The sequence below is a fragment of the Tachypleus tridentatus genome, chromosome 1, assembly GCF_004210375.1.
Source record: "Tachypleus tridentatus isolate NWPU-2018 chromosome 1, ASM421037v1, whole genome shotgun sequence".
In the NCBI taxonomy this organism is placed as follows: Eukaryota; Metazoa; Arthropoda; class Merostomata; order Xiphosura; family Limulidae; genus Tachypleus; species Tachypleus tridentatus.
In genome coordinates this window covers 52,847,691-52,859,780 of record NC_134825.1, presented here as the reverse complement: position 1 = coordinate 52,859,780, position 12,090 = coordinate 52,847,691, and the positions used below count along the sequence as shown (strand labels likewise).

Genomic DNA, 12,090 nt, shown 5'->3' with positions numbered 1-12,090 from the left:
AAATTTAAAAAAATACATTTTTCCTTAGTGTAAAATAAGTAGTATTAAACCATTCTTTATAGAAACAGTCTATCAAAACAGGTAAAAGTTTTAATCTACTCTTATATTCAATTCATTATCCATCAATATATGATGAGATTACCACAATACTGCAAAATTCAATTGAAGGAAAATTGAAAATATACTTTGTACATGACTTTGAGTATGACCAGACCCCAACACAAATGTATCCTTATTGTGAGATACAAATTGAAAATCCAATAGGCATGTTATTTATAATAATTATCAAATATGGTTTATTTAAAATAGAGTTTTATAAGCAGTCATCACAGAGAACATTTGTTGAGAAATGAGATGTGCATACATGCATATCACAATGTTATAAGCAAACAGATAAGATGATTCTGTACAATTTTAGTGGATCATCTTCTATAACAGCCTATATACTGAAATAAAAGTTCAGAGATTTGTTTAATGTGGTATAGGGTGAATTATATGTATAGAGATGGCCAATGATAGTATGGTGTTCTTTTGGATCCCGGATAAATATTAGATTATAGCTGCATACTCTATCTGCTTGTTAAAAACATATTCATCCAGAGTTTCTGCTTGACAGTTACATGAACTGAAATAAATTTTTAACAGTAAAAAGGATACAAAACCAAGAAAGTCGTTATGTTGATGAGGGTTAAGCTGATGACAAATTAAGCCTGAGGAAAAGCATGCTTTACATGAAAGACTGTTGGTAATCTTTGCATTTGAACAGTCATATCTCTAATATGAAGACAAAACTTTATTCCTAGTCTTTTTATTTCAGAACTTTCAATAAAAGGATTCTTTAAAATATTAGTAAATGGTTTGTATTAGAAAACTAAATTAAAAAAATCAAAAGATTACTATTTTCTTTTATGTATAACTTATAATTTTTCACTTGCTAAAACACATCCACATTTTATTCAATTTAAAAATTTGTTGTGACAACTGAGGGTATTCAAGAGACAAACAACTCACATTTTTTGTTATTTTCCTCTCTTTGTTTGGGACTTAGTTGGAATTTAGACGATGAAATGGCACGTAAAATTTCATCTTTTAGCAATGTTATGGCTAATTTTCCTTCTATACTTAAGATATTCCAGTGGTTATCAGACATCATAACATGAAGTAAACGAACAGCTTCTGGTGTCTGACTAGTAGCATTGATTAACCTGTATAAGAATTAAACAGAGTTCAGGTAATTAAAAAAAATAACCTGTTTAACAATTTGAGTTGACAATTATTATTACATTATCACATACACAAACATTTATTCAAGTAAGAAACATTTATAATTCAAACAGAAAGATTGCTATATAGGAACATCTCCAATCAATTCATTCCAATCACAACTATAAAACAGCCTTAACAAATAAAAGGTCATTCACCATTACTTTGTAGTGATGTTACATCATCTATACAAAACCAAAGATATTCCTTTAAATACTTATATAAATACTTTGATGTAAAATTGCACTAAATATGCAAGTTTTAGTTAACCAAAGGCACACCCAAAGTTTCTCATTTACAAAAACCATGTAGTTTGCACAGATAACTTGATATAAAAAATTAGAACATGAAATTAAACATTCTGCAATGAAAAAATAAGAAACATAATTATTCTACTTTTGAGATGTGTTTCCTGTATCTACTTCCTCAAAATTTAACTATTTCTGTCAGATGATTTCATCTCAACAAATGATATGAAAAGAGGTAAATGACTAATATTTTATTGTTTAATCATATTCAAATAATTATTTTGTTGCACATAATTATATATATCAACTTTTGTTTTCAAGTATTGCTATACCCTAACTGAAAAATAACAGAATTATTTTAACCACTGAGTTATTGTTTTCTCTCACATTTTAAGAAACAGGCTTCATATTCTTAATGTAAAAGATCACACATAAACTTCTAGGCTACTTGACTACACTAACTATTATAATACTAAACAATTATCTCCAACAATTTAAGAGACAGATATCATATCCTTACTGTAGAAGATCACATTCCAACACACACTATATTCTAGATAACTGTTATTCTCACAACTCAAGAAACAAGTATTATATCCTTATTGTAAAAGCACTAACAAACAAGTAACTAAATACAATTTCATAAAACATGATAATAAAATACCAATATACATATGAGTAGATAATGTTATCACTCAAATCATGACAAGGAAGTACTAATATACCCCTGACTAAACAGCAGAACACCCCTCCAAACAACAATTTCTATAGCACTCTTAGCTTTTTTATAAACGTCAGAGTTTTCATTTGAAGAGAGCAGAACAGCCCAACTGTTGAGAAAGGTATGTCGAATATCTCCTTTAGAAAAGAGAAAATAAATCATAATTTATTCAAGGAACCACAAAAGAAATATAACCAATCTTCTAATATTTGTTTCATACCTGCAATAAATAGCTAAAAACATCATGTGTATTTTCATCTAAGAATAAAATAACTTAGGATTATTTCAAGTTTAAGATTAGAATATATGGTAACTAAAGCTAATATATATACATGTTCATACTTACTCTGGTATTTCTGAGATATATTTTCCATTTGATTTGTTCATTTAATCAAAGTTACATAAGAGCTATCTGCACTAGCCTTCCCTATTTTGAACTCATACAGTAGAGTCCAACATTTGGGCTACTCTTAACTAAACCAAAGTGCAGAGCATGATTTTACAGCAATGGGATGAGAATCATAGATCATCAGATTCATAGTTTAGCATGCTTACAACAATCATGTCATCTTTGGCCCATATTTTCAGCTAAAAGCTATGTGAATGCTTTGAAGTAAAGTAGCTGTTTTTCAAGATGTAACAGACAGATTATTCACAGATATTCTCTACTATTTTCATCCCACTCATCATTATTGCACACACAACAATCTTACCAGAGCATTTTGTTTTTTAGAAGAAATTACAAACTTTACCCTTAATTAGCTATAAACACATAAAAGAATCACTAAAATATAGTTGAAAATGCATTTCTAATTGGGTTACACTTACAATTTGATGTATAACATAAAAATTTCTGACTGAGAATATTTAAGTTTAAACTAAACATGATCTGAGGTGTTTCTAATAATTTATCCAACACACTTGTCATCTTCTTGTTTCTTTGTATAATTGTATCGATGACAAACAAATAAGCCACATGCTAGTACAGCAGTTTGTCTACAGATTTACAATGCTAAAATCAGGAGTTCGATTCTCCTCAGTGGGCTCATGAGATAGCCCAATGTGGCTTTGCAATAAGAAAACACACAAACATACAGACAAAGAAATTTTCACAAGTTAGAAAACATTCTAATCCTACATTTTAGTTTTAAGACATTTACATTCCTATGTTTAATAACTGCTTTGTGTCTGTATAAATATATTCAAGAAAGCAGCAGTTGTACACATAATCTTATTGAGTAAAGTATAGAATATATATCTTGTACATGCAATTATTGTAAACAAACAGAACATTTTATTACTGATTTGAAGCATAGGAAAATACTCCTAGGAATATCTCTCTGCTGTTTAATATGAGTAAATGGCAAGGCCACATAATTCAAGGTTCAAGAATTGTTATCCCTAACTTAGAACTGAAGACCAGAATGAGAACAACCATGTAGCAAAGTCCATTGCCTACTTTATCAGGATAACTGACACAGTAATAAGTTCCCCTCAAAAGAGAGAATGACTTCAGTAACTATCACAGCTAAAACCTTGGATCTACCAAGTCATGGGCCAACATACTAACAACTAGGTCATACCAACTCACTTGATAAGTTACTAAACTCACACTTGTGCGTACTATTCTGTTAAATGTTTAGTTTGTTCAATACTAAATTTACTAAGGCAATCAGAAATCATATATAATTAAGATGATTAAAATATATATATATGTGTGTGTGTGTGTGTGTGTGCATGTATGTATTTATAAAATATTTCTGCCCCATTTATGTATCAAAAACAATTGCATAAATTAAACAGATGTCTTTTATAAGAGAAAGATAAAGCTCTTCAAATATTAATTAATTTATAATGCCACCAGTAAAGATAAAAATAAGTATTCTGAGCATTCTTGCCTTTATTAATACTTTCTTGTATGGCTTGCACTATAGAGTTAAGACCTTGGTGACCACTAGTATTTGCTACTTGATTTAACACAAGTTCAGTACTTTCTCTTGCACACAGAGCACCACTACTGCATGCAGTAAGAGAAATAAGGAGTCGATTATTTTTCTGCCCACTTCCTAGGAAGAAAAAGAAAAACAGTAACTTAAAAAAAAAGGCTTATCTTGATTATTTACGACTAATGACTTCTACAGTAATACATGTATAATCAGCATCACCATTTAAAATCCAATGTGTGGATTTTTGAAATAACACAGTTATAACATATTTCATGTACTTACCACATGGCAGATGAAGGTTTTTCAAATCTAGTTGAACACCTGGAGTCAAGTAAATTGTTGCAGCACCAGTTGGGAAGTGAAAGACAATGAAATATGAATCTGAAGTATGTTCCTTCTGATTCCAGAAGACTTCTCCTTTTACATTAAATGGTGTTAACAAACAGTTTCCTTCAGGAGGTGTCACCTGAAATCAGATCAATATTATTTGCTTCAATATGTAAAATAACAGCTGCACGGACAAAATCTGTGTATTATTTGTTACAATAGATAAAACAATTATATGGGTAAAGATTCAAATAGTTAAATATAAACCAATTCTCTATTATATACATGCATGCAACTGAAAATATAATTAGTTTAATAAAAAAGATACAATTTTTATGTGGAAATACACATCACCAGAATTCCACAATAAGTATTACTTCTGTCATCCCAGAATCCAATAACTCAACAAAGTATCTGATCTCTTTATTTCAATCCATGTAGTCTTAAATGAAAACATTTGCTTTATTAATGATATACCTAAATTTAAAACAAAATATGCCTGGTAACAAAACATAGAAGGATAGGAATTAAAAACAGTAAATCAAATAGATTATTGAACAATGTATAAAATTAAAATTATAACTAATAATTTTTAGTGAAAATTGAATAATAAACTTGAGAAACATATTTTCTAAAATCTTAATAATGTACCTTAAATATTAATGTTCCTTTTCTAAAAATGTTATTTAAAAAAGGTATCTAAAAATTAAAGGAAATGTTACATTTAAAGCAGCATTATAGTAAACACATAGACCCATAATAAATACTGTAGACCATGGTTCACAATAAATACATACAAGTGGCTCCTGTTTCATACTAAATCACTACATTTGAGATCACTGTAAAGCAATATTCAGCCTTTAAAATACAATATATTTGAGGATGCTGTGTGGTTTACTTTGTTCAATTATACCGAAACCTTTTAGCAGTGAAAAATATCTTAATCAATTTTCAGTCACCAGAATTCATTAAATAAAAATAATGAGAAAATGAGACCATATTTTAATAAATTACAACTTTAATTATGAAGTCTGACTGAGATGCTAATAAAAATTATTACCCTGAAAAAATGCAAATTTTCTAGCCCAAAACATTGTGCTTTCTTGGTTATAGACTAATAACTGTAAAGGATGCAACAAAAATTGTTCAGCAGATAATTTTACCAATCAAAAATAAAAAGCATACCACAAAAAAACACCTACCTCAAAAAACACTATTCTTGGTTTATTCACTGATCCTTTGAAATGAATGGAGTGTGATGATAAAGATACATTTTTTGAAGGATACTCTACTTGTAATTCTATAGAAACGTTTAAATAAATATTACTAATGTATTCTGATGTAAGAGATATAGGCTTTGCTCTTGATAATCCCTTAAACACAAAAGTTTCTGAAGTTTCACTCTCATCACTTATTTGATATTTAGCATCTGAAAAGAAAATAAACAATTGTGAACTCACAGTACAACTAAACATGAATGAGAAATATCTGATTACACTGGGCAGCTTAAAACAATTTTTTTCTGCAATTAGAAAAACAATTCTGAGCAATCTGATGATACTGATTGTAAATGTCACATTGAAAATTATTGATCACCAATAGTTTTTGAGTTCTTCAAAATGTTATCATATGTCATGAAAATAACTTTATTCATTCATTAAAATCTGAATTGAAAAGTGTTTAAAAACAATACACAATAGCAATACCAATTTAAAAATACAATTAGTATAAAAAGATTATATACTGAAAATACAGTGACACTATGTTCAAAACTTCCATAATGATATTAGTTTTTGTTACAAAATATCTGCATGACTTGTTGAGTCTTTCCCCTAGGTGTTCTCAGTTTCATGTCATGAGAATCAGTATTACTTTCCCATCATTCCAGGATTCCATCGTCTCTGTTATCCATTTTTCATTGTAGAAATATCTTGGTGGAAGCACTCATCATTCTTTCAGATCACTTAGAAAAAGTTTTAAATGGGAATGTAAGAAGTTCATACTTAGCAACATCTAAGACCCCATTTTCCTGTAGTTCTCAAACATATCATCAACTGTCACACTATAATTTCATTTCTGTGATTTCCTAAGAAATTTTTGAAAACCAATTTGAGTTACAGACAGCAAGTTATTTCTTATTGAGTACTGTTTCAAAATAATCATCCATCAGCACTTAACGAACCTGTGGCCCAGCAAAGATACCTCCGTTCATTTTTGCTTTACCAATTTTCTTTTAGAAACTCTGTTCATTCCTTTTACAAAATTCTTCATGAGTCCAAATTTATTATGAAGTGGGGGCAGAAATACATTTTGAGGACTCACTAAAAGTTAATGTTCAATATTCTGTTTTTCTCACATGTAATTCTCTTTCACTAGCTGTTCTTTCATTTTTTCACATTGGCTGTCCCAAAGGCACAAAAAGCAACAATATCTGGTATACCCATTCTGTAGGTCTAGCAGGACTGCAGTAACGTTTAGAATACCAAATATGTTCCACCTATGGTGATTATCTTTGATGGCCTCAAGTATAAACTGCATGCTTTGATAAGCTACTTTCATGTTCACAGAACAAGCAACAGGAACTGATGACTTAAGTCTTCCCTATAGTGCAGCTTTCAGACTAACTTCAGATGAGTTGATAAAAAGTCTCCATCCTTGAAGACCATAAGTAGTAACTAATTCTTCCATTAATGAATCAACATTTGTATGGAAACACAAAGTATCTTTTATGCTGTAGTGAGAAGCAAGACTTTGATGGAGACTTCCATAAACTAAAATCCTTGTTCCTGAATCTAATAAATTCACTGCTCTAAATGAAAGCCAAGAAGTTTCCCATGCTGCCTTGTCAGGGACAAGCCATGAATCAGTTTATTTAGCTTTTCTTGAGTAATTTTATGAAACAGCTTTTACTGAAGTGCCATAGTAATAGAATTACCAGATGGAAAAGATGAAGATAATTTATTTTCTTCTTTGCAGGATAACTCTTTTGTTTCACTGGTGGATGTGGCATTGAAAGACCATACCCATGAGGAACTAGTTTCATTACAGATGCAATATCTGGATACTTAATGTATTGTTCAGTTTTGCCTGAATATCCAGAAATGTTAGTCATGCAAAAATAACAGTCAATTAGATGATCTTTGGACTTGCACCATATCATGGAAACTGCAAATGGCAAAATTGCTCACTTCTTATTCAGCCACTCTGTCAAGCAAGATGTGCAAATTGTAGAACACACATGTGGAACCTAATTTTTTTCACACCCAAAATAATGGCAGTAGGCTACCTTTACCTTATGTGTGTTGTTTTTCCTTCATGAAACTGTAATATACTTTCCACAAAAGTAGTAGAAATTGTTTGGGTGATTTCTGTGCACTTTCTGACTTTACATAAACTGGAGACAGTTAACACTTCAAATAATTTTCTCAAAAGTAAAAAATAATTTATATCTACAGAACTATACTGCTAAAAAATTAAAGGAACAAATACATAATTTCAGTATATTTTTGTCATAACTAAATTTATGTATGAAAAACATATCCGTTCATCTACAAGTGTATTTTTTAAGCTTACAAGTGAAGTTTGAAGCAACTCAAATGAAACTCACCTCACTCAAGGAGAATACAATTCAAGGTACCCTATATAAGGCTGTTACGTGAAACTATGCATTCCTTATTAATTCTCGAAAGAAACACCAACATGAATCTTGTGTACCCAAGCAGTCAGGTGCCATCTGACAGAGAACAAGGTGGCCAGGTTGGTCCAGACCCAAAGGAGGGTGGCACAGCATGTCAGTGTGTCACCAAGCATCATCAATTGACTTTGGCAACACTAACAAAAGACAAACTCTTATGGCAGAAGACCAGGTCAAGGCTGTCATCACTGCCCAACAGCCAGAGAGGACCATTACATCATGACTACCACTCTGCGGGAGAGGTTAGCTACGGCTCAGTCACTGCAAAATGACCTTCAGCATTCCACTGGAACCCGTGTGTTGACCCAAACAGTTCACAATCGTCTGCATGAAGGATGCCTTAGGACCAGATGGCCTGCAAAAGGCGTTTTTCTGACAGCACAATACAGTTCAGTCAGGTTGAAATTTGCTCATCAGCACCTGGACTGGGAACTTCGTCAATGGGTCACTGTACTACGGACAGACAAGAGCAGGTTCATTATGTCTCATGATGATGGACATGCGAGAGTGTGGAGATGCTGAGGAGAGCACTTTTCCACCTGTAACATTGTGCAAGTCTACACTTATGGAGGAGGTTCTGTAATGGTCTGTGGCTGGCATATGCTTGGGTGGCCTCACGGACTTACTCATACTCGACAGGGGTGCTCTGAACACATGATGATATAGAGATGAAATTCTGGAACCCATTATGAGGCCTTTTGCTTGTGATGTCGGTGATGGGTTCATTCTCATGCAGTTTAACATGTGAGCCCAAGTCACCAGACTGTGTATGGACTTCCTTGACGAGGAAGGAATAGAGACTTTTGAGTGGCCTGCCAGATCTCCAGATTTATATCCCATTGAATATGGTTGGGATATGTTGTAGAGGCATGTTAGTGAATGTCAGCACCCTCCTCAGTATGTACAGGAACTCCAACAAGCCCTGGTAGACTAGTGGACTGCCATACCCCAAGATAACATTGATAGATTGGTTCAAAGTGTGCCAAATTAGTGTCAGAAGTGTGTCACAACCCATGGAGGCTACACTAGATACTGAATGTTTCACACATTTCTTGAATAATTGCATGTAAACTGTTTAAAGTATTGTTCCATATGGGATATCAGTTTTGGTGATACTGGTCATTTTTAAAAATTTTATTTCTCTATGTTTTACCATTCATCACACATTAAAAATGGATACAGATGGAACCGAAATGAGACAAATTACTTGAAAAAATAAAAATATTATCACATTTGGAACACTGAGATAAATTATACACAAAATCGTACTTGTTCCTTTAATTTTTTTTAGCAGTTTAGAATTTAAAAGATTTTAAAAACAGAGTTTGCAGAATTTTATTATATCACAGGTATGATGCAAGGAAGGAGATTGGACTTTGTTTTAACTGTGTGAGAAGCAAGATGAAGCAACCAACTGAGCGACTGAGAAGCAAGTGAGAATGACTCCTCCCCTTTCATGCTCAGTCAGAGGACCTCTTTAATGTCCTAAAAAACTGAAAATGTAAGGCATCACAAAATCATGGGTGATGCAGCTGAGTTTGGAAATGAAGTAAAAATGATGTAATTCACTACAATTATATGGAAAGCAAACAGTATGTATGAACAATATATCTGGAATTCTACCTCAATACAATACAGTCAGTGCTTGAAATTCTAAAAATCTATGCCCTTTATCCATTAAACTATCCAAGTAAACTTGATTTCACAGCATAAAATCTACTGTATTAAGTTGACTGCATGGTATTTCACATAGTGCTGATATATTATAATAATTCAAAATCTAGAGGCAATGGTTAAATTCTGGATACATTTTTTGAAATAAGAAACATCAAATGGCCTCAAATCACTTGAATTTTCTCCAGTAGCAACTTATTTGTTGTGAAGTGTTATTTCAGTGCATAGTAAGTTAAGTACATTTACCAGTTTACAAAAAAATATGATAAAAATAAATGGAAAGTGTACGTTTGTAAAAATTTTCAATGACTAAGTATAATGGTAGCACACTTAATTTGCTAACTGCTTATCTGGGTACTGTAATAATTTATTATAGCTTAAAAGTATTGAAACAAAGAAACATAAATAACTGAAGTATTAATTTAGGTTAATTGAATAAGCCCCTAATAGGTATAACAACAATAATTTTTGGTGTATAAAATCGAATTTCAATCATAATATAGTGTTCTTACCTCAGCATTTAATAGAGTTACTAAGTACACTGTAGTCCAGCAAAAAATATAACTAAATGAAGAAATGATAGAAAACTATTTGTATATATATATAAATAGATGTAGTGTGCAAGCAAAGATGTCTCATACCATTCTCAAATGTCCATCGGACTAATGCATTTTGCTTTGAATCTAAATATGCTGGAATTTCCAGGTACTTTCCAGTATCAGGTGTAATGTTCAACTGTTTAACTGTTCGTGGTATGGTAACAACTGGTATATCTGGCCAACAGCTAATGATCACTGCTGTGGTTGACCTTGCAATTCTTTTTTTATTTAAAACAGATAATGTAAAGGAATACCTATGGCAGCAAAATAAAAATTTCAATTAAAAACTACTCTTAAACTGAAGCAGCTAAATAAAAAAAATTTAAAATTTTATTTCAATCAAATATAGAAAAAGATGGATAGGTGGCATATATATAGACAATTATTATTTAATGTTCTGTCAAAAGAAACATTTATTACAAAGTTTGAGTTTCTTGTTGAATACTGCATTTGTATTAGAAACCAAATACTTGAAGAAAAAGTAATCTTAACACAGAACACATTTTAAATGCTTTGGTTAATATAAGTTATATTTATTCTACGAATGTAATCTCATTTAATATCAAATTATAAATCAACTGAAAATAAATACGATTAAAAGCCCAGAAGTAAGGTCATGTAATACATTAACACAATTACTATTACTAATATTCTAGGATCATTATTCAATTTCATACTTACCACATGTTTTTAAATACTTTAGAGTATTTTTAACAACAAAGTGATTGTGATGAAATTAAACTATAAGCTCATACTGATACGTAAGCCTAATCCAATACACTCAAAACTTCTAACTTAAATAACATTATTCATTAATTCAATTAGACCTACTTTTGAGACTAAAGTCCAGAAAGATTACATATTAGGATTGTTTTTATAATTTTCAAAATTCGATATGTAACTTCTCTTACACTTATTTCTTTGCATAGTTCCTTCAGTAAAATAATGTATTTAAATAATAAATCTGTTTATTCAATTCAAGGTTAAACATATTTATATTATAAATTATAATTTATATATAGCTTTTATATTTAATATATTTTTGGTTAAACTGACTGTAATCAAAAATTACTTTTATTTTATTATGCACTTACTCTCCAACATGCAACAGTCCACCTGGAACACAGAAGTGAGGCAGAAATATAGCATCCTTTAAATATGTCTCTAGTCTAATCCTTTTAGATTTTGAAGTTAATGCATAACAACCTGTATACCCAACCGCTTTTTTCTTTTGGCATGTCCAAACATACTCCAGCTTTGCTTCCTTGTCTCCAGGATCACAAGACATGGATCCGTCCACACAAAATGTTTGATTGTAGCCAATTACAAGCTTAGACGTGTGTGTTATTGCAATCAGAGGAGGAAAGGAAGTTTGAATTTTGATTGAACTGTTGAATAAAACTGTAGCTTGATCTACAAATACTGAAACCAAAGGAAAAAATTAACAGACTTAAATTAAGGTAGTTATATTTAGAGTTGTATCTACAGACATTTAAAATACTAACAACAGCAGAATGTTATTTTTGAGTTAAAAGATTGAAAGTAGTATATTTATTCACACTCTCTGACAGTTTAAGCAGTATAAAAATAAGAAATGGGTTATATGAAACACAAAAAT

At 31.1% G+C, this 12,090-nt stretch overlaps 2 protein-coding genes across 2 annotated transcripts in view; both read right to left on the bottom strand.

Annotated features, from left to right (window-relative positions):
* Positions 1 to 2,412, bottom strand: part of LOC143232447 (uncharacterized) — a 29,657-nt gene extending 27,245 nt beyond the window's left edge. Inside the window, exons 1-2 of the mRNA XM_076467915.1 lie at positions 2,237 to 2,412; positions 1,012 to 1,205 (exon numbers count right to left, since the gene is read on the bottom strand). Coding sequence (XP_076324030.1) covers positions 1,012 to 1,205; positions 2,237 to 2,394 — 352 coding nt within the window. The 5' untranslated portion in view covers positions 2,395 to 2,412. The remainder of the gene's footprint in view (positions 1 to 1,011; positions 1,206 to 2,236) is intronic.
* A 1,641-nt stretch (positions 2,413 to 4,053) lies between these two features.
* Positions 4,054 to 12,090, bottom strand: part of LOC143248735 (uncharacterized) — a 198,979-nt gene continuing 190,942 nt past the window's right edge. The window contains exons 27-31 of the mRNA XM_076497412.1: positions 11,567 to 11,894; positions 10,515 to 10,726; positions 5,708 to 5,934; positions 4,461 to 4,644; positions 4,054 to 4,298 (exon numbers count right to left, since the gene is read on the bottom strand). Of these exons, the coding sequence (XP_076353527.1) occupies positions 4,066 to 4,298; positions 4,461 to 4,644; positions 5,708 to 5,934; positions 10,515 to 10,726; positions 11,567 to 11,894 (1,184 nt within the window). The 3' untranslated portion in view covers positions 4,054 to 4,065. The remainder of the gene's footprint in view (positions 4,299 to 4,460; positions 4,645 to 5,707; positions 5,935 to 10,514; positions 10,727 to 11,566; positions 11,895 to 12,090) is intronic.